The sequence below is a fragment of the Nyctereutes procyonoides genome, unplaced genomic scaffold, assembly GCF_905146905.1.
Source record: "Nyctereutes procyonoides isolate TBG_1078 unplaced genomic scaffold, NYPRO_anot_genome, whole genome shotgun sequence".
NCBI lineage: Eukaryota > Metazoa > Chordata > Mammalia > Carnivora > Canidae > Nyctereutes > Nyctereutes procyonoides.
The window spans coordinates 50,557,645-50,580,189 of NW_026575044.1; the positions used below are offsets into that span (position 1 = coordinate 50,557,645).

The 22,545-nt window shown below is 46.9% G+C and overlaps 2 protein-coding genes across 10 annotated transcripts in view; one reads left to right on the plus strand and one right to left on the minus strand.

Moving 5' to 3' along the window:
- Nucleotides 1-16,315, plus strand: part of GNAL (G protein subunit alpha L) — a 142,638-nt gene extending 126,323 nt beyond the window's left edge. Inside the window, 7 exon segments of the mRNA XM_055323572.1 lie at nt 4,323-4,377; nt 5,514-5,587; nt 6,125-6,183; nt 6,514-6,634; nt 9,159-9,289; nt 11,306-11,373; nt 14,986-16,315. Of these exon segments, the coding sequence (XP_055179547.1) occupies nt 4,323-4,377; nt 5,514-5,587; nt 6,125-6,183; nt 6,514-6,634; nt 9,159-9,289; nt 11,306-11,373; nt 14,986-15,132 (655 nt within the window). The 3' untranslated portion in view covers nt 15,133-16,315.
- A 135-nt stretch (nt 16,316-16,450) lies between these two features.
- The window catches only part of MPPE1 (metallophosphoesterase 1), a 57,005-nt gene continuing 50,910 nt past the window's right edge, over nt 16,451-22,545 (minus strand). For 8 of the 9 annotated variants that reach the window (XM_055323581.1, XM_055323578.1, XM_055323574.1 and 5 more), the window contains 6 exons: nt 22,368-22,442; nt 20,454-20,562; nt 20,232-20,297; nt 19,903-20,025; nt 19,000-19,140; nt 16,451-17,994 (listed from right to left, as the gene is read on the minus strand). In XM_055323581.1, the coding sequence (XP_055179556.1) occupies nt 17,812-17,994; nt 19,000-19,140; nt 19,903-20,025; nt 20,232-20,297; nt 20,454-20,562; nt 22,368-22,442 (697 nt within the window). In that variant the 3' untranslated portion in view covers nt 16,451-17,811. The remainder of the gene's footprint in view (nt 17,995-18,999; nt 19,141-19,902; nt 20,026-20,231; nt 20,298-20,453; nt 20,563-22,367; nt 22,443-22,545) is intronic. The other variant, XM_055323582.1, reaches the window with a different exon arrangement.

A 22,545-nucleotide genomic window follows, 5' to 3' on the forward strand; every position in this document is an offset into this window, starting at 1 on the left:
TCTGCCTCTCTCTCTGTGTCTCTCAGGAATAAATAGAATCTTAAAAAATGTTAAGTCATCAAGATGAACACTTAAGATCAGTGCGCTTGACACCTTGACTTTGAACAAAGCAGTAAGTCATAGTATAAGGCTGTAGTCTGTGCTAATCAAATCATGAAGTACGCAGAGAATGTAATCACAATGTTGGTAGTGGTTAGAACTGCCTCTGGGTAGGGTTGAATCTGGAACTAGCAAGAAAAGGAAGCAGGAATTACCCAAAGGTCTGAGAGGCCCAAAGCCTTACGGGGATTTGAAAGGAGTGGAGGGTTCATTCGATATCCATGTCAAGACGTCAAAAGGAGTGAAGAGACTGGACGGACTGGGAGGGGCTCAAAGGCCAGGCTGACTGAACATGTGGACTTTACGCTGAGGAAAGGAGCAGGAGTGTGAGTCATCAAAAACTGTATCGGGCAGCTCAGGTGGCTCAGCGGTTTAGCACTGCCTTCAGCCCAGGGTGTGATCCTGGAGACCCAGGATGGAGTCCCACATCAGGCTCCCTGCATGGAGCCTGCTCCTCCCTCTGCCTGTGTCAGCCCCTCTCTGTCTCTCTGTGTGTCTTCCATGAATAAATAAATAAAATCTTAAAAAAAACAAAAACCAAAAAACTATTGTCCCAGTGAAGTGAGAGAGCCAAGAGCAGTATGGCAGTAAAAACAGAGAGGAAAAAGCATTCCACAGACTGTGATGTGCACAGGGGTCACTGAATCCCCGGGGCTACTGCGCATCAGAACCACCTGGGATATGGCTCAGCTGCAAATCCTCATCCCCAAGGTCTGCAGGTGCTGCTGCGGCTGCTGGTCTGAGGACCACCTTCTAAGTAGCATGGACCTCAACCTGCTGCACATGGGAACCACCTGGTACCTTGTCACCATGTAGGTAATCTTGTTCTCCTCCACAGCGTTTTTATATCACGTACGTTAGCATCACGAAGTAAATTTCTGTAACTGAGAGAAATTTCTTACCAACCTTCGGCAGAGTTCCAACTTGCTACATTTTTCACAAACAAAATAATTATGAATACTCTCATTAAATTTAGTTGGTGCTTTTTCTCAGATCTCATTGTTTAAAGGTATTTAACAACAGTTTTCATATTTTCGTGATCCCTCATCCCTCTTCATGATCAACTCCGCATTCATAAGAACTCTGTGACTTCTGAGTTATTTTACTGGGGTAGCAAATAGCAGGTGAGAAACAGACAATGAGCTGCTATTTGGTGCCAGTATTAAGCAAGAGGGGGAATATACATGACAAGAATGAAAATGTTTCTGCAAACATGAATATCCTCAGCTTTAGCAGGAAATAATGTGAAAAAATCAAAGTAAATTGCTTTTTAATTACTTCTTTATAGAGTGCATATCACCATGGTGACTTTTTATAATCGTAGTTTGGTATTGTCTTGCAACTCTATATCTAGTGTGAATGAATGGCTCTTAAATCTGGTTAATTTTTGCACTTAAGAGGCAGTGGCATATTTAAGAAGACAATTTTACTAACCCTTTAAAATGTAGTCATACAAAATTCATGTATGATTTAGAAGACCCTTTTAAAACTCATTTCTCTATAGATACTATCTTAGGAGCTCCAGTTTGAAGTGTTTCTACAACATGCTGGAAAATATATTGATTGAACCAGACTAAGGTTGGCAGAAATCTACTACTAGAGATTTCTCTTTCATTCCTTTATGTCTTCGAGGGTCTTTCAAAGAACTGGGGGACACATTCACATTCGGGGGGGGGGGAATTTTCACATTTTCTTTTCATTGCACAAATTTGAAATGCATGAACTGACAATACCATTCAACATCAGTAACGATGCAGAAGATACTCTTGGAAATGTTCATTGACGCCTTTCGGGTCTCAGATCATTAAGTATCAGAGCTGGAAGGAACTTTGAATTCCATCGTGGAGATTAGGGATGGGAACGAGCTTGACATCTTTGCCTTTGTCACTGGCATCTCCAAACCACTTATTTTTAATGGGGCTCAGTAAGGTACTCCCACTGCTTCCTTTGGAAGGCAGTCTTTAAGCACACCTATCAAGAACTTTTGATGTATTTTTTAACATTTCATCGTTTCTACTTATACTAGTCATTACCATCTGAATAAATTCACCCACCTACCTCTACTTTATTTGCATCCTGTTTGAAATTAGTTGCTTCCTAAACTCTAACTATAGCCATAGGCTCCATATTTAGGTTCATTTCCTAGCCCCTTTAATCAGAGATGATTGGTTTCTGTAACACATGTTTAGTATTATATGTCTCCTGCCAAGAGGACAGACCATCTCTGAATCAAATTATTATAGCTTACACAGTGTGAGGGCAGCAGCCCATCTGCCCCCACCCCACCCTCAGACCCACCCAGTTGTCTGGGTGAGAGACCAGAACCCCCTTTCCAGGAGCTGAAGACTCTCCATCACAGGTCTTTCTGCCCCTTACCTGCTAGATGATTGGGAATTCACTGTGTACTTCAGCAGGACTCTCCACTCCACCAAATTTGAGCCAGCAAGGACTGAGCCACACAACACTGTGGCTCTCAAACCAGGCCTCAAGGCAGCCAGGCCCCTCCTGGCACCTCCCATGTTTCCCTCGCTCCCCGTAGCCCCTCCTGTGGCACTTGCAGGGCTGTCTGTACTCTGTCCAAGCCTCTCCCCCTTGGGAACTAGCTCTGCCCCAGCCAGTTCTCCCACCTTCGGGTTAGGCACATAGCAGCACCTCCCAGGGCCTGCAGTGCCCACTCCAGAGAGGCCCCGGGCAGATCACAGTCCCTTTGGCTTCTCTGAAGCCTTGCCACCTGGCCATCGTTCTGTTGTCCTTCTCCAGGAGCAGGTGGCTCTCCCACCCACCGCTACCACAGTTGCCATCCAGGGGTAGGACCGGCCCTATCTTCTAGCAGAAACGAGTTCGTTCCTGATGCTGCCCTCCTGCCACTTCCTGTCTCTGAAAGGAAATCCCTTCCACCAGCAGACCCATTCTTGCCCCTTCCTACATTCCACCTGTGGCCTACCTGTGGCAAGGGCGCCTCTAGGGCAGGTCTTGTTTGTGGAGCTGCTGGCCCTTGTCCACGAGGGTGCATGGATGAGGGGCTGCCAATATGTCACCCCAGCACCAGGCCACCATCCTGGACCACTGAGGACTACTTTTACCTCTCCAGTAGGAAGGAGATAACAATGGCCAAGGGCATTAAGTGGTCTTCATGTACCTTTGGCCTCTGTCTTGTGCATGCTGAGAAGCATCTCATGGGCCTGCCATGCAGGCTGGTGGAGGGACTTTGTAGGGATGGGGTGGTGACACAAGCACGACAGCACTAGAGGAAGGCCCATCATTGTTTTACTTCGGTAAAGGAACCCCCACCACAGCAGAGCTGGACAGGCAAGAAAGTCGCCGTGTCCCTTCAGGCTGGGGCACATGGTCTCCCCAGCCAAGAGGCCGGGGCCCACTCCAACCCGTCCCCCTCCTCTGTGTCCTTCCCTCTGAAGCCTCGCTGCCCCCCCCGCCCTCGCCAGAAGGAGTCCTCGCTCACCGGGTAACCAGGCCCCGTGTCCCCTGTGTCTTGAAAACCTCCGCAGTGTCACTATGGGCCGGGCCTCTCAGACCTCTGCCGGCTGCGGGAGGAGGGGGGCGGACACTCGTTCCTCCAACAAAGATCCGGGGGCCGGGCCTGTGCCACGTGCTCGGGCTCCCCGGGCCAGCGACACGAGGCCTGCCCTGCCCCTGCCGGGGGACGAAAGAGGTAATGAACGTAAACAAATAAACGTGGACGGCGAATGCCATGCGGGAAAGTAAAGCCGGGTTGGCAGGGAGATGGTGAGACGCTGTTCTAGCTCAGGCGGACGGACAAGGCGGCCTCCGCGGAGGCCGAGGAACCGCGCCCAGCGGCCACGTGGTCTCCCGCGCGCAGGCGGCTGACACCTCGTGCTCCCGCCCCCCCCCCCCCCGCCGCGCGGCCCCGGGAGCGCACCTGGCGGCAGGTGCACAGCCAGGCGAGGCCCGCTGGCCCGCGCACGCACACTGCACCCGCCCGAAGGACCACCTCTGGCCTCCTCCCACGCCGTGTTTACATTGCAACGTGGCCTTCTGCTCCTGGCTCCACCCCGAAGGAGGGGGCCGGAAGGCGGAGGCTGGGGTGGGGGTGCGAGGGGGGGATAGAAAATGCAGCTTTAGCCTAAGGCAGAATTGCCCCAGCTTCCCTGCCCTGCTCGGGCGACTGTCCCACCCCCCGTGCCCACAGCCCAGGAGAAAGCCGTCAGAGAGCACCCCTGAGCATTTGCTGGCTCTCTTTTCAGCTTCCTGGAGAGAATCGACAGTGTCAGTTTGGTGGACTACACACCCACAGACCAGGTATGTGAAGCTAGAGAGAGCCCCAGCCACCTGTTGGAATTTGGCGAGATTCGAGGAATTGCCGGTTTTATTCAATGATATTTTTAATGGGGGGGGGGATCCATAAATAGCTACTTCTTGCAACTTGTTTCCACTGTCCCTGCAGGGGCATGTGGCATGTTTACCATACCCTGTGATTTGCTCCCTGACGTGGCTTGCTAAAATGTGCTAGATTTCTGAACTGCCAACACCAAAATAATCTTATCTGTGGAATAGGAACATGCAATTCCCATTCCTCTTGGAGGCGTCCACAGAAAACCCCACCTTTGCTTCTCCAGATTCGTGCATTCTGCGCATTCTGCTTTGGGCCCTAGTGTGGGTCCCACATCACGGACACACTCTCCAAGTGTGGCCTGTGGGCTAAGCTGGATATAAGCGCCCCCACTGCACATTTGTAAGTAGCAGAGAGGGACCTCCTATGCCCCTGGAACCTTGGCCATCAGGCATCTGCAGAGACTCAGATCACCCTGAACTGCTCGGCTTAGAAGCCCCCCAGACACCTCTAGAGCTAGTGAACTCCTTGGAAGCTAGGGACTCCGTTCTCAACTGCCTTTCCAAGACTCCCCCAGTATATGTGTCCCTGGAGGGCCTTGGCTATGGGCCCCTCCTGGCAGCTCTCTCTTCTTTGCGTCCCCTGGAAGCCTGAGGTCCTCTCTCCCCTGCAATCCATCTCTCTATGAGACTGGCCCCAAGAGCTCGAAATTACCCAACAGCAATTGACCCTTTAACTTCTCACCCAAACGGTCTGCACCCAGAACAGGTGGCTCCCCAGGATCTCATGTCAGGTATACCTGTGATAGGAAGCACTCAGACATGTGCAGATGTGATTTAAAAAAAAAAAAAAAGAAAAGAAAAATCCTAAAGAAAATATAAGCACAGCTATTAGGTCTCTAAGACCAAACCAGTATGTTAATTGTGACTTTCTGTTTGGGGGGAGGAGGTGGAGGGCAGAGCATTTGTCTGACTTTTTAACTATTATTGTCTCTCTTACAATTTAGAAAAAAACGGTTATTTGAAAAACTGGGTTATTGTGGTTGCATTCAGGGCTCTCCTTCTGAAGGACAACAATGATGCCTCTTGGTTTGTCTTATTCTCAGGACCTTCTCAGATGCAGAGTACTGACATCAGGGATTTTTGAGACCCGATTCCAAGTGGACAAAGTAAACTTTCAGTAAGTTGTTGAGAGCAGGCCTGCAGAGACAGGGCAGGATGCCCCCCCTGGCTGGCTGCTGGGGCCCTAATGGGATTGGGGATCCAGCTGTCCACCTGTGGGTCCTGGGGTTTCTGTCATCCCAAATGTACCTCACTGCCCTTGTGAATAAGCCCATACAGATTCTGTAGCCCTAAAGGGCATGCAGTAAGTTTAGGGCAGGGAGGAAGGTGGGAGCCAAAGCCACCTGAGAAGGTGAGAAATATCCAGCGGCATTTGGGTAGGTACAGAGCAGCCGCTCAAGCAGGTGCATGGTCCACGCAGGCTGCCCAAGAGGTGGGCCCCAGGCCAACCTGGTGACTGCAGGGTGAGGACTGTGACCCCAAGGAACAACTGGGTGTGGATTCCTGGGCCAGACAGTGGTGCAGAACCTCAGAGCGGGTGGAGCTGTATGCCCAGGCTGTGCAGGGAGCAGTGCTGCAGGCCGGGAGCCAGAGCAGAGGAGGGAAGCACAGGGGGTCTCGCCTCAAATGACTGTGTCCTCTTGCTCCTCCACAGCATGTTTGATGTCGGAGGCCAGAGGGATGAAAGAAGAAAATGGATCCAGTGCTTTAACGGTGATTCCTATGTTTTCTCAAGAACAGAGATGAATTCTCACGCTCATTCCCGCTACTGTGCTGAAGTAGCTTTGGATGAGATCATCTATTCCATGCCTTAAATGTGAATCTGAATCTCATCATGGACTGAACCATCCCAAATTTACATTTATCATTGGCTTGTATGGGTACATGAGTGAAAGGACCAGTTATACGCACAGTGCTTCCTTCAGTCATTCTCATAATCACGGGAGGAAAATGAGTAGCAGTTGTGTGCGGACGTTATCATACCCGCACAGTGACTGCCTGTCTAACGGAGGCGCTTCCCTTTGTCTCTCTTCTCCCACACAGACGTCACAGCTATCATTTATGTCGCAGCCTGCAGCAGCTACAACATGGTGATTCGGGAAGATAACAACACCAACAGGCTCAGAGAGTCCCTGGACCTTTTCGAAAGCATCTGGAACAACAGGTTACAAAAATAAATTCACTTGCACCTCTGGATCGAAAATTTTTTTTCATTAAAAATACCACTCAACTCACTTTCGTTTTTATTCTCCAGATAAACTCATTCTTTCTGTACTGATAAATCCACAACCATTAGCAAGATCTCTTTTGGTCATATCCTGTATAGACGCACTTAATATGGGGAGTATTCTTTGATGAAGCTTTGATAGTGCTTTGTCAAGAAAATTTAAATATCTGTTTTAAGAGCTCAAGATTATATCTAGGATTCAAATTTATTTTTTATTTTTATCTTTTTTAGGATTTTTTTTATTTATTTGAGAGAGAGAATGAGCAGGGGGGAGGGGGCAAAGAGAGAGGGAGACCCCCTCACTGAGCAGGGAGCCCAACACAGGACTCGATCCCAGGACCCCAGGATCATGACCTGAGCTGAAGGCAGATGCTTAACTGACTGAGCCACCCAAGTGCCCCTTGTTTGGTTTTTAAAATTTACAAAGTACCATCCACAAATAACTAGATGATCTCTAGAAGATCCCTTACAGGTCAGAAAACACAGCATAATCATGTTTGAAACAGCTACTATTGCAAAAGGGGTGATTATTTTAGAAAGAAAGATCCAGGAGAAGCACACATACAGTACACACATATGTAGTTAAAAATCAAAGTGTTTTCTGAACTGTTTAATAAGAAATATCACCAAGGAGGACAGGAAACATAAGCTGACCTTGCAAAACATTTGGATTATCAGAAAAGTGTTTCGCTATCAAGTAAGTGTTTAACAACTGTTCTCAGTGGCACATAGTACTAAGACAATTAATGAGAAAGAAAAAGAGTCAGGAAATATTGGTTATAGGAGGGATACTTTAGAGTCATTAAAATTTTTTATATATTTAAATATACACATATAAATCTATATATATAAATTTATATATGTATGTAAACACAAGCACAGTTACATGAGAAAATGACCACAATATTGTTAAATGAAAAAGCAGATTTAAAAACACCATGAAAAAAAATAAAATAAAATAAAAATAAATAAAAATAAAAACACCATGATCTGGTTTTATACATATGTCTGAGGATAGGAAAAAACCTGGATGTAAAAACAACTAATAGTTCTAATAGTTGCCTCTGGGTGTGATTACATTTGATTTTTTCCTGCATTTAAATTTTCTTTGATTAAAAATTCATTTTTACCAGGATTCTATATATTTTTAAATATTTTATTTATTTATTCGAGCACAACACAGAGAGGGAGGCAGAGAGAGAAGCAGGCTCCCTGTAGGGAGCTCAGTGTGAGACTCAATCTCAGGACCCCCCAGGACCACGCCCTGAGCTGAAGGCAGACACTCAACCATTGAGCCACCCAGGCATCCCAGATTCTATATTTTTTAAAGTTATGTCCATTTGAAGGAAAAATGGATTATATTTTTACTTGATAGTAAGATTTCTGTGCACTAATCATCAGCTTGATTCATATGAAATAGTAGAATTTACAAAGGCTTTGCCAATGTACCTCCTGAGTTCATCTTTTTTTTTTTTTTTTTAATTTATGATAGAGAGAGAGAGAGAAAGAGGCAGAGACAGGCAGAGGGAGAAGCAGGCTCCATGCACCGGGAGCCTGTCGCGGGACTCGATCCCGGGACTCCAGGATCATGCCCTGGGCCAAAGGCAGGCGCCAAACTGCTGAGCCACCCAGGGATCCCAACCTCCTGAGTTCATCTTAAGCCAATTCTTAGTGTCTGTTTAGTAAAACGGAGAGAGAAGCTTCCCATCCTTCACTTTCCCTGTACTTGAGCACCTCTCGTTAGTGTCCAATGCAGTGGTCTTGATCCATGTCTCATTTACATCCCGCTCCAACTCCAGAGAACCTCACCCTGTTCAGATTCAGCACAGGAAAAACCAAACCAGCTACAGATGACATTCTGTATGATTAGCTGATGACTCATGTGTTTTGTTGTTATTATTAACACTCTAACTTCTAGTTTTCCCAGCCTTCGTTAGTAAACTGCACTGCAAAAATCCAGGTGATTTATTACATAAATAAATCTTAGTTTTGGTACCAGTAAAATTGCATTCCCAGCAAAGATAAATTAGAAAGTACTGAACTATAGGGACACCTGGGTGGCTCAGCAGTTTAGCGCCGCCTTCGGCCCAGGTCGTGGTCCTGGAAACCCGGGATCGAGTCCCACATCGGGCTCCCTGCGTGGAGCCTGCTTCTTCCTCTGCCTGTGCCTCTGCCTCTCTCTCTCTCTCTCTCTCTCTCTCTCTCTCTCTCTCCCCCTCTCTGTGTCCCTCATGAATAAATAAACAGAAAAATCTTTTTAAAAATTAAAATTAAAAAAAGTTTACTTATGTCTTGCTTGCAACTGGAGTGGGTATCCAGGAGATTAGTATATCAAATAATTCTAAATCTTATGCACTTTAGGAAAATGTCAATGTTGTGGTTTTCACCAGGTAACTCCTATGTTACAGGTACTTTCACGTAGCGGCAAATGTGAAGTGTGTATGTTTATTTCTCCTTTCAGGTGGTTACGGACCATTTCTATCATCTTGTTCTTGAACAAACAGGACATGCTGGCAGAAAAAGTCTTGGCAGGGAAATCAAAAATTGAAGATTATTTCCCAGAGTATGCAAATTATACTGTTCCTGAAGATGGTAAGATTTCAGAACTAGTTTTTCCTGATAAAGGAAAAGAATTGATTTTGTGTTATAATAGGCCTGTTACTATAGATCAAACAGTTCTGATGATTTTAGGGACTTCAGTTAATTTGAATCAACCGTCTGGTCTACTGCCCCACCTTAGAATACGGGAGTATTAAAATGTTCTACTTAGGATTCCATTTGTAGAAATGTCAAGGTTTGACTTTCCATTCAAACTGTGCAGTAGGTGACAGGGCACTTTTGGGTGTGAGTAGGTCACTGGCTGAATTAAGTTGTGTCTCTTGGTGCTTTGGTTGGGTCTATTGTGAACTGGGCACTGTGTCAGCCCTTTACATCGACCTTGACCCTCACCATAACCCTAACAATAACTACCTTTCTGTTATTTGCGTGTTTTCCTGTGGAAAGTGAGCTGAAAGAGGTAGTCACTTGTTTGAGATCACTCAGGTAGAGCTTGCCAGGACAAGGCAGCCTCTGAACCCCTTGGGCCCACACTTTCAGCCACCATGCCTACCTCTCGTCCCTAGCCATGACTTAGGCTACCATCAGGGTGGCCAATCATCTCCAAGGTTCAGGGAGCATGGAGGAGGGGTGCTCTCAGTGCTAAATCCTGGAAGGCCCCGCCCCAGGCAGACCTCATTTTCAACTGCTGCTCTTCAGTTCTCAGCACATGCTGGGCCACCTTATAGGAGGGATTTATTTGTAACAAAATGATACTACTTCTTAAATTTTGAACCTCCAATTAGATAAAGTAGAAAGAAAGGGAATTTCCTTAGAAACTCAGGAAAACTCAGATAAGAAGTGAAGAAAATTCATAGTGGTCCTCGTGCTAACTTCAGCCAGCCTGGTGGCCTGCCCCCAGCCTAAGAGGAGTCAGCAATGCTCAACTTGCCTTGCCCTCTCTTCCCTGGACTGTGGCCTCCAGCGAGCTGGACCTTCTTTGTTTTCCTGCCAGCCAGGCCCCCGTGCCCCATACCCTGGACAGTCAACACTCAAGTGTCCACTGTAACATGTTTGTCCTTCTTTCCTTCTCCATCTGGGTCCTGGCACTTGTTCCCCTCTTCTCAGCTCTGGATCTGGCCAACATAGCTCCCTGCCTGGACTCCCTTACTCTGCTCCCTCAATGTTCCAAAACATTCTCTGAATTTCTGCCAAAATCTTTCTGAAATACAACCACAACCCTAGGTATGATCCCTACCAACAGGGACTTAATCCCACCACAAGCTGAGGCCATACCTGCCTGACCAGGAAATACTACAAGTTAGGTTCCCCCACCATAACCCTCCATCGATCCTGTGCTCTTCCCACACACACACCCTCTGTGGATCCTGTGCTCCTCTCCCCCCTGGCTCCTCCTTCCCCATGCACTGAGCCCACCCAGGCACCTGCCTGGGCCAAGCATGGCAGGTCTCCAGGTCAAGCCTCATTCATCACCTGTAGCAATCCCCATCACCTGCTAAGCCATGAGTAATGATATAATCAGAGTAGTTGCAACAGAGGAGGAAGAGAGTAATAAGAACATGCAGTGAAGCCTAGATTTTAAGAAAGTAGATTTCAGGGATCACAGAAAATATTGAAGGACCTCATGAACTTAGAATCTGCATGGGACAATCAGGTCACTGCAGTTGATTTCATGTAAGGACTCCAAATGTCCAAGTCAGTGGTAGGAACATGAAGGGGAGGTCCTCCTAGAACAAGGCTAAGTAGAGAGAATGCGGACCAGATGAACACAACCAGTGTCAAAACAGCCTCTTGGAACTTCTCCCTCACCAGAGCTCTGAAGGGGATGGCAGCTGTGAGCTTGGTCAGTTCCGGGGCAGGCTTTCATTTTATTTGAGTGGGAGTCATCCTCCACCACCAGAAACAAAAACAAAACTTTTATTAGAGCTAAATGGAGAAATAAAGTGCTGTGGGTGTACGGCATCCCAACTTTGTCATTCCTCTTATATTTTCCATAGAGTTGTATGTTTGTTGCACATTATTTAAACTAAATTCCATTTGGACTTTTTATAGCAACACCAGATGCAGGAGAAGATCCCAAAGTTACCCGAGCTAAATTCTTTATCCGAGACCTATTTTTGGTAAGCAATTTCATTCTTTGTTTCTCTACCACCTTAGAGTTATATTGTTCTTTGCAATTTACATATTACTTAACTTTTCGAGATCTCATTTAATCTCCCCCAAATTATGAGAGATGAGGGAAGGTGGTGTTGCTTCCTCTCACCGCTGAGCATACTGAGGTTCAGAGAGTTTAGGCTTCTCGCCTCAGGTCACACAGCTTCCAAGCTGGGAGCACAGGACTCTGCCCACTGGGCACAGGGCCCCTGGGAATGGCACTGAGATGAGCCAGACTGTATTCACTTGTTGCATTTTCCAAGAGACTTTGAACAGACCTTTCCCTTTATTCACCACTAGGAGGCTAATTCAGGCTTTAGACAAATTCAGATCTCTCTTTACTTTTTATTTCAAGATGATTTCAAACTTACATAGAGTGAAAGACCTATACAATTAACTCCCAGATACTCTTCACCCAAATTGGCCAGTTGGTAAAATTTTGCCAAATTTTCTTTATCTATCCATCCATCCATCCGTCCATTTTCTCTTGAATAACCATCCTTTTAAGAGAATATTCTCTTGAAAACTGTGAGTTTTTACTAGCTTGAAACTAGTAGATGCCACAACACCACAACACCCAAGGGCATTTTCCCAGGAATGCCCAAAAAACACGGGACCCGTGGACTGCGGGCTTCTGGAGAGGTGACAGTCAGCCCCATCTGCAGTGGGGATGGTCCACAGTGTGCCAGGCATTTCCATGGGGGATCAGGTGCCAGCCTGACTCCGCTGGGGAACCTCTTTCTCTACCCTCTTCCTACCACGGCCCCTGTTGGTTGCTGCCTGAATCCTATACTGAGTGAGGAAGTTAAAGGGGGATGAAAATCAAGTGCCCAAGTGAGTTCTGAGGAGCAGTGCTTCCCGGAGTTTATCCAGTAGCAGGGGGAAGGGCTCTGCAGCGAGGAAGTCCGGGAAATACTGTGTAAACTGAGGCAGGTTTCTCTGTTGTCCGACTGTCTAGAACCTGTCTAGATTAGCCTGTGATAACGGGCTCCTTTTTTGAGGAGCATCTTGCAAAACCATAAAAATAGAAAAACACATAAAAAGTGTTCCAGAAAAATGCTATTCTAATGACAACTGAAAGTTAATTAAGTGTGCACATTAGGTATTTAAAGATCAGAAACGGAACCGCCCCTCCCAAAATGAGTGGCCCTGCCACCACCGTTTGGGTGCTGGGAGAGACCTTTTATGCTCTGACAGTGGACGAAATCTGGTTTATATTCAGTTTGCAAGTCAGGGGTTACTGCCTTACATTCTTCATGGTGGAATTTGCCCGGGTCAGTGTGTCGTCTGAGGAGTTCTGAGCTGGAGCCCCACACCCCAGACTTAGAAGGCAGCAGGGTGGGTTCTTGATCAGTAACTGATATTGGTCAATGGTTATTGATCAGTATTGAATCTGGACAGGAGCAGATTTGGGCAACACAATATCTTTACTGACAGAGGGCCCCAAGATGGGGTGGGGATTAAAGGTTGTAAATGGAGAGGGGGGGATGTGGGGGCGCCTGGCCGGAAGTGGAGGGGGGGGCTTGGGCCGAGAGGGGTAGGGGTAATGGGAAGAGCCAGAGCCGTCGGGTAAGGAAGGGCCACATACTGTGTGAGCAGTCTCCTTGACTGTCCTCACACGAGGAGGACGCTGAGCACCAGGCCCGCCGAGTCAGGGTCACTTCCTCCCACGTCGGAGAGCCCCAGCTCATTCCCAGAGTGGGAGGAACCCAGGATGGAGGGAGCCAGGGGCCAGCAGGAGGGGGCCAGGCCGTCAGCAGGCCAAGGGGCCTCCGGGGCAGCGTCACCAGACCTTTCACAGCAGCAGGTTTAAGCAGCAGAGCAGGAGGTGGGCACCCCGTGTCTTGATGCCCTGGCCTCTGACCGAAGCCTGTATGTTTTCACTGGGCTTCTCATCCCGGTATTTTATGAGCACCCCCTCCATTTTCTTTTACCTTGAACATCATCTCAGAGAGAGCCTCAGAGACGGGCAGCGGCCCCGTGAGCTAGTCTGAAACGGGCGACAAGCTTATTTCTGTCATTTAAAATGAAAATGTTTAGAAACGGTAGAAAATGTCTCGTGTGCTTAAAGACAAGCAAACTGCAACAACCTTTGTAATGACTCTGCCTTACGTTCTTGTTGCTCCAGGCAGGGACACACTGGCCAGATGGTTCCAGAAGAAAGCCTAATTCTTACCCACGATGTACTTCCTCCCTGTGTGCCAGTTATTCCACTCAGTGCTTAGGGCTACAGATACCTGACCTGCCCGTTCCCGTGTCCATGAGTCTTTTAAAACTTGTAATTGCTCAGGAGAAGCTGAACTATTGCCAAAACTGAGTCTGTCCTGCCTGGAGGAGTTTCCTAACCTGATGAACATCTTTAGACAGAGAGGCAGGGGTGTGTCTCGGTTTCTCTCCAACAGCTGATTCCCAAGATGCTTTGCAGGAAAAGGGGTTGGGTGAAGGGGACAAGGAGGACATCCAGGGACCCCTGTGGGCATCTGTGAAGAAAGCTCCACGTGACCTCTGCATCTGCAGTAGGGGGCAGCCATAACAAAGCACCACAGGCTGGGGTGGAGGCTGGCAGTTCTGGAGGCTAGAAGGTGAGGTCAAGGTGTCAGCAGGGTTGGCTTCTCCTGAGACCTCTCTCTTTGGCTTGTCAGTGTTCACCTTCTCCTTCTGCCTTCACGCTGTGTCTCCACGTGCCCTTCCCTCTGTGTGTGTGTCCCAATCTCCTCCTGGCCTGTGAGGACACCCAACTTACTGGGTTCAGGGCCGCCCACATGACCACGTTTTCACTTAATTCTTTCAAAAGAGATCCCACCCCCAAATAGTCACATTCAGAGGCACTGGGGGTTAGGACTTCAACATATGAATTGGTGTGGGGAGGACACAGTCTGGCCCATGACAGCCTCTCTCCACATTGCCCTCCTTAGCTTCCCGGTGCACATGAGCATGTCACTCCAACATGGCCTTATGAATCATGACCAATCATGCTTTTTTCTCCTCTGGGAGAAAAGCCACAAACCTCCCGGTGCTAACCAGAGGACATCTCCAGAGAACATTCATGTTCTGTGTGGAGAAGGAGGCAGTATGGCTGATGTGCGATCCACATAGAACGACTAGTCATATGTGGATACTTAAATTTAATATTCAAATTAAAAGTCCATCTCCATTGCATCAGCTAGTGATAGTGGCTCCCCTCTTGGCAGGGCGAATATAGAACATTTCCATTATTGCAGAAAGTTCCATTTGATAGCACTGGTTTAGGACTGACATTCATTTCTGGAAAATTCTACCCTCATTTCTCTCAATGGCTATGTATGTCCTATCTCAGCTGAACCCTAAGCTGCTGTGGGCAGAGGTAAGTGTGAGACTGACTTTCCAGCAGTGCTCAGTATTTAAACAGCCCCGACAGCTAAGTGTTCCTGTGTCAAACGAACCACAACACCAGATCCTCCTCCTTGATCAAAGTGTTGCCTAAATTCTTCTCCAAGGATGAGTGGGGTGGCAGCAGCGTTCCCACCCTGTGATGGCCATGACCCCACAGCACAGCTTTTTTTTCTTTTCTTTCTTTTTTTTTTTTTTTTTTTTTGCAGAGGATCAGCACAGCGACAGGGGATGGCAAACATTACTGCTATCCACACTTCACCTGCGCCGTGGACACCGAGAACATTCGCAGGGTGTTCAACGACTGCCGTGACATCATCCAGAGGATGCACCTCAAACAGTACGAACTCTTGTGAGGCAGCCCTGGAGGAGGTGGGCGTGCCTTCTCACACCTCTCTCCGCCTGCCTCTCCTCCCTTGGCCACCCTGCCAGGTGGAACATTTATTTCAGGACCATTTGTCAGCCCCAAGCCATGGTAGGGAGCTCCCAGTTTCATCCGGCTGCCACCTGTCCTGTTTTCTGTTGGCTCCTGTGTGACCACCAAGCCGCTGGCTACCTCTGTTCCCCTCAGGTTTGGTTTGTAGCTTTTGTTTTCACTGAGCACAATCTTCTGCAGCCCCACGCCCACCAATTTGTGTCACTGCAAACCACCACACTCTCTCACATGGGTGGTACCTCAGTGGTCTCTCTGGGTGGGGGCCCCTTTTCTTCATCCACTCAGTGCTTTAGTAATCCAGCAGGAACTTGATAAATGGGGGAGAAATGGCACATTTTTCTGAATTACCAAGCATGATCGTAGAGGCAGGGGTACAGGGGGGAAGCCACATGCTTGGCGCTGCTAGCTTTATGAAGCTGCGGGCGGACAAGTGGCCGCCCCTTCTGAGCTGCATTGGCCCATGAGCTGGAATAGACCTCAAGTCACAGAGTGGAGAGAAACCCTTTCTCAGTCCTATTTGAGTCGCTGCCAACCTCACACATCAAATTAGACCTACTTTGAGCCTTTTACATTTAGGCAGAAACCTACCACACGCACCTCTGCAAAGTGTGTCCTGTCTAAAAATGATCCTCTAGACTTTGACTATGCTTGGACAAGAGTCTCCTTCCATATATTGTTGTTTTTTTGCTGGTTTATTATAACTGTACAGACCACAAGATGTAATATTATTTTATATAACTACTTAAAAAAATCCTTGTAGATCTTTGTGCCTTGATTATGGCTATATCTGTAAAAGTAATGTGTTTATTGTGCTGAACAGCTAAATGTCAACATTACCTGCTGCTTGCTCTAAAAAAGAGAATGGTATCTGTAGAATTTAGGATATTTTATCAGGTTAGTACTTTTGAAAATATCCTTGATTTAATACACACACACACACACACACATATATAAATTATACACATTAATCATTCACATCTTACAAATAATTTGTACCCACATCACAAGCTTCTTTCAGAAACCAAGGATTTTTTTCCTCTTGACAATATGTCTTTTGATTATTTTGCAATCTAAAGACTTCTACAAGCTCTCTGAGGGGAAACAGGTCAACCATCCCCTTAGTCAGCTTTTGAATCACTCACTTGACCGCAGTTTCCATTGTAAACAAACAGCAAGAAGACAGACGGGTGTCGGTGTTTGGCCCAAGAGAATAAAAGGATGGCATCTCCATTTTCCTCTTGAAGAAGAAATATTATAAAACCTTTATTTGAAATGCAAAGTCAAAATACACTGCTGCTTTTTCCCATGTGAAAGATTTCCAAGTGCAACCTGAAAAGTTATAGTATGGTACGACATCTAGAAAGTGAGAATCACTACAGCAGCGATGCTTCATATTCTATACACAGCCACGGCTTCGAGGGTAGTTTTCTTAGGTCCAGGACAATCTGCAAAGATGTCCAAAGTTATAGTTCAACAATAGGAATCCAGAAGTGACAGCCTGGCTGACGCTACTTCATTTCCTTTTAGTCTTTACTATTTTAAAGTTTACTCTATAAGGCAGCATTTTATAATCCTTCATAAATGCATCCAGATTTAAATATGACTTTCCAAGAAAGAAAGGATGACAGCTTTATAGACGATTGGTGTGATAAACACATGATTTATGTCAGAATCACTAAATTCCTGTGCCTCTCATCCCTGCTGCATAAAGCTCTGATTTGAAATGAGACATGTAAAGTAGAAATTATTTTTCTTTCCATCACACTTTCAACATACAACATGAAGAACGGCAGAGCTACACCCCCACACGTGCACAAAAGTGCAGTTGTGTGCTGTTCTGTACGTTATCACTCAGCAGTTCCCCCGCAGCTAAGCTTCCTATTCAGAGACAGGGCTAGACCCATAGAAAATACACAGAAAGAACATATTTTATCTGGCTTAGAATCATCAAAACATATGTATTTTTAAATGTCAAAGGTCACTTCCCAGTCTTTTTTTTCAAGTTTCTTTGATCGTGGACAGGCATTAAATTCAGATTTAACAGCCTGGTCTGCTAGAGAAAATTACACTTCTCTAAAAATCTGATTCCATTATTAGCACAGAAGTACAAAAGTCTGCGAGAACAATCCATTCCTGCTTGTGGCATCTGTACTTTTATTATTTTAAGTGTACAGCTTTATAATAGATAGGGGTTTGAGGACCACTTCATAGGGGGATAGAAGCAAAGCCAGTGTTTTTGCACACACAATCCCAAGTGTGTTCCCAGGCGTCCAGCTCCATCTGGGGGAAGGCAGGACAGTCTAGTGCATGCAAGTGATGACTTTAATAGCTTTTACATATTGTACAGACATGATCTTTGATTATACATATATTTGATAAAATGAGAAAAAAAGACTTGTTGTAGAGTACATGTCCCATTTTTATAGCATGAGAACAGTACAATCAACTATTTATTCTGCAGGAACTCGCAGCAGTGATATATAGTTTCTGTGACGTCTGTAAAGCCAGCCTCTGGTGACCTCATCTCACAGGAGTACTGCCCCAAGTTCAGTTTCTTTGGCTTTCTTATTTATTACAGCATACAAAAGTCTCCTGCTCTTTATGTTGTCTTAAATTTTCTGAGCAGGTTCCAACCAAAAACAAAAGGTGAGACTAGAAGCCCAGAGTGAACTAACATGAGGACCACCAGGAACCCTGCTGCAACACAGTACGTGACCAGAACGGTGTTCTCATAGGGCAGGTAGCACTTGGCCAGGGCATACTCTGTGGGCGTCATACTGCCCTGAAAAGGAAATGAGAACGTTAATGCTGCAGTGAGAGCCTTCCCATGGCGTCACACAACAGTCTTAGACATGACAGAGGAAGAAAGGCAGCCTTCTTGGTTGACTCGGGTAAGGCCAGGAAGTGGCTCTTCTCCTGAGACTAAGGGGCACAGCCTTCGTCCCCCACAGGTCACCACCCACCAACCACAAGCACTGGCTGGAGACACGAAGTGAAGGCTCCCAGCGTGCTGAGTGGATCTGACCTCTCCATTGAAACTAGCACAGCAGGTGTGCTAAAATGCAGTGAGCACATATGACAGATGCAGGAGGCATGGAGATTTACATCAGTGGTCACTGAGAAACAAGGAGCACAAGGCCATTTCTCATGCCATCTGATGCTAAAATAAGGAACCTGTTATGCAGAAATGCATGTGCCAGAGGCACCTCAGTGGGCTTGTTTTGTAGCTGTTTTTGCTATGTTGGAATGACACTGAGGAATGGTTTAATTTACTTTGAAAACGTGAGGGTTTCTCCAACTTTTCATGAAGTAAAAGTACCTTACATAAAACCATTACAAAATGGTTTTAAAAAAAACATCAGGTGGCCACTAACTGAAACATCTCCAGGCAACTCGCAAGAGCCGTGGCATTTTCCTGTCAGAGCAAATGGGCCTATTTGGAAATAAGACAAGATATTCGAGTACAGCTAAGACATGACCCTGTGTCCTTAGAAAATTAAAAACCTAGAGCCTACTATCTGAGGGCAGTGGCATCCGTGGAGATGAAGCACTCCGTAAGTCACCCCTCCCTGGCCCCTTCCAGGGGTAATGCCACGTTCATCTGTCCCCAAAGAGGTGTTCAGACAGGGGTCAGTGTATCCAACTAAGTGTGCGTGCAGAGCAGGGGAAGTTTGTATTTATAGCTTCTGTACATTTTTTACAGATTGCAGCAATTAAATAGTTGATTACTGTGTTGATTTCAATACTTCTATGAAAGCTTTCAGATGAAAATAAACGTTCACATTACCATGATGAAACTGGGGTTGTTTCTGTTCCTCCAGCTGAAAGATGGCACGCTGATCTCGGGGACTCCCGCCCCGTGGAGCACCTCGCAGGCACTGTGTGTGTGGCCACTCAGGATGAGGCGGGGCCGGAGCCACCAGAGCAGCTACCACACCGAGGGGAGGAAGCAACAGGGGGTCAGTGCTTGGACAGAGCCCCATCGGGGCCCAGAGCCAGGCCACTCACTTATTCCATTAAGTAAAATAGAAAATCCCTACTTGGTAGGGGGCTTTATCTTTTCCTTAAGATCCTTTGGTTTGTTTAGACCCTATTATCAAAAGTAAGTTCAGGCTTTTAGGGGGAATCTATCCTTCTTATCTCAGATTTTATATTTTAGAAATATTTGTATAAATTTATAAACATATTTATATTTTATTATATTGTATATCATAATTATACAAATATGTATTTATAGAATATAAACATTCTATAAACCTATATAAATAAGCACATCTTAATTAAGTCCCTCAAAATTAACTTTTTTTTTTTTTTTGGGTGGGCAGCAAAGCAAAGTTTACTGAGCAATAGTAAAATCAATAATACAAAGTCTTGGGTATTGAGTGATAGTAAAGTGAGAGTACAAAGCTCCTGAAGAGGGAGGGGACCTGAGAGGGTTGCCCCCAAAATTACCTCTTAGGTTCCATTCACATTTTCAAATACATTTAAGTTAGTGAAAAAACTCTGAATAAAGAGGAGCTGAGGAGATCATTAACTCGGTATTAGGAAACAGAATTACAGCTGGGAGGGGGAGGATCAAAGGATGGCATGGAAATCTGAAATGTTGCCTAAGTCTGCCCTCCACCCTCAGGAGGCTGAGACAGCCATCTGTCTGGCTGTCCCTGGGCAGGCCTCCCGCCCTACTGCAAACCTTCTGTGAGGCCTCCTGGGAAAGCACATCGTATCTCTCCTTAAAGGGGATGCCCCGCTCTTCCAGAGGTGCAGCGTCCTCCCCGGAACAGTTGGCATCGCTGCTCCGGTAAAGCGGGAAATGCTGAGGGGGCGGGGGGAGGGTGGTTAGAGAGGCCCAGGTGTGAGCAGGGTCCCTGGAGCTGCACCCACCTGCTTACTCGGAGGGGGCCCGCTCACCTGGAGGGCCTCACTCACCTGGAGGCCCCCCCGCTCACCTGGAGGGCCCTGCTCACCTGGAGGCCCCCACTCACCTGGAGGGCCCCACTCACCTGGAGGGGCCTGGCTCACCTGGAGGAGCACCGGGGCTGACCCTGGCAGCCGCTGCAGGCCTCTGCACAGGCTGGAGCCAGGTTCCTGCCACAAAGAGATGAGTTAAGCCAGCAAAGCCAGCACTCCCCGAGCAGTAGGAAAGGAAGAGGGAGCTGACAGATGGACACAACACGAAGTGCAGGGGCCGTCCCCACAGAAGATACCAGAATGGGGCACCTGTACATTCAGATGCCCTCCTACCTCTAGGGAGCAGTTCAGTTTGTGAGAAATCTCGATGAGTTCCCTTTCCGCCTCAGAGCAGAGGTGGCAGCCGTCCCCTTCCAGGGCCACACTGTTGACCAGCACGAAACTGAGGCAGAGGGAGCAACAGAGTGAGGGCCACTGGCTTCCTGTGGGTCTCCTGACCCTGCTCCCTGAGCCAGAAGCTGGGCGCCCACCGTGTGAGGAAACATGCCCCAGAACGGCTTTAAACCTCAGCTCAACTCATCTGCCTTAGGTAGGAGTTGATACAAAGAAAGCACAATAACAGCATTATAGGGGGAGAGGGTCTAAGACGCAGTCAAAGGATTTTTAACCTCGAATTTGTGAGAAATCCCAGATTACAGAAGCTCTGAGGTCACAGCACCATTGAGCCCAGTATCTCACCATGTGTCTTCTGTACCTCATCTGGAAAGATGGGGGTAGCACAGTACACCCATGCCACTGACCTGCGAGGGCTGAATGGGAGACTACGACCACGCCTGCCACTAGGAAGTACTCAGGATGTATGACATACTGTGATCATCATATAGTGAACCACAGGCAACAGTCACTAACATCCGCAAACGCAGCAGACAAGGCGGGGCGGGGGTGGGGGGGAGTTGCTGGGCAGAGCTAACTGGTGCACATGATCCCAAATCAGGATGATGATAGTCACTGGTGGTGGCCCTTTATAATCGCTTTACCTTAATTATATTGTTACAGACTCCCATTTCAAATATGCTTGGATTTCCTACACACCTGTCAACTGGGCATGAAGAGGGCACCTATCAGTAAAGACTGCTTGAAATGTAAAGAATTTTAGCGATAAGGAGCTGACTAACCAACTGATCTGAAATATGATCGGTGTGTTTCAAGTTTCTTAAACTCTATGCCTAAGGAAAAAGAAGACATAAAACTATATCAAGTCTTCATATGATGCAGGGAAGGAAGCTACCAGAGACTCAGTTCTACAGGCAAAGAGAGGAAAAGAGTGAGCATTTGTGGAGAAGCCCTGACCTGGTCTCTGGGAGTGTCATAGGTCATCTCTTGTGACAGATCTGGTGACCTGCCACAGCCAAAGCCATGAGTCCTGGACACCCACAGGGGCCCTGGTCTAAAGAGGAAGAGCCTTCCTCTCCCACCTTTTCTCTCTGCACTAGGTCTGCAACTAAAAAAACGTATATGGTCTTGTCCACCACACTGCAAATGCATACACAGACCAGAGAGGGTCCGGAGACAGCATGAAAATGGCCATGCAGCAGGGGAACTGGTATATGTGGTCAGACTAAAGGGTTGGGATGCTTTGGGCTACAAATCAAGGCTGATGGGAGTGGGGATGGCACACAGCTACAGAGCATGGTGAACATACCTGCCCCCAAATCCTGGGACACATACCCACAAGAGCAAGTTAAGTACATTTTGAACAAATAAAAATTCACTCCCTTACAAAGTGGGCTGATGAAACCTCTATCACCCAGAGACACTGCAGACAGCCAGGCAAAGTCATCAACTGGCTGGTCCACTTGCAGGTTGTTAAGGAACACCAGGCTGGTGACCCTGACTGTGGCCATCAGGGAGGATGAGGCCTGCATGCCTTCATCAGAAACTGTACAACAAGCCACACAGAGCGTGGCTCTGACCCAGGACAATAGCTTCCTTAGAAAATGAAGTTCAGGGACGCCTGTATGGCTCAGCGATTGAGTGTCTGCCTTTGGCGCAAGGGTGTGATCCTGGGTCAGTGGATCGAGTCCCACATTGGGCTCCCTGCGAGAAGCCTGCTTCTCCCTCTGCCTGTGTCTCTGCCTCTGTGTGTCTCTCACGAATAAATAAATAAAATCTTAAAAAAAGAAAAAAAGAAAGAAAATGAAGTTGAGGATGGAAGGGGCTTCATAAGAATTCACAAATAATACTCACTTAATTCCTTTCCAAGAAAACAGCCTTTCGGGGTTGAAAACTTTCTCAAATCGTTTTATTTTGTATGTGCTCATCCTGTATTCAGTTGTAAAAAGAAACATTTTTCAGAGCAAGTCATTTTAGGACCTCTTAGGAGTTAGCATAAACACAGGAAATACCTCAGGACTAGAGTCCCGGA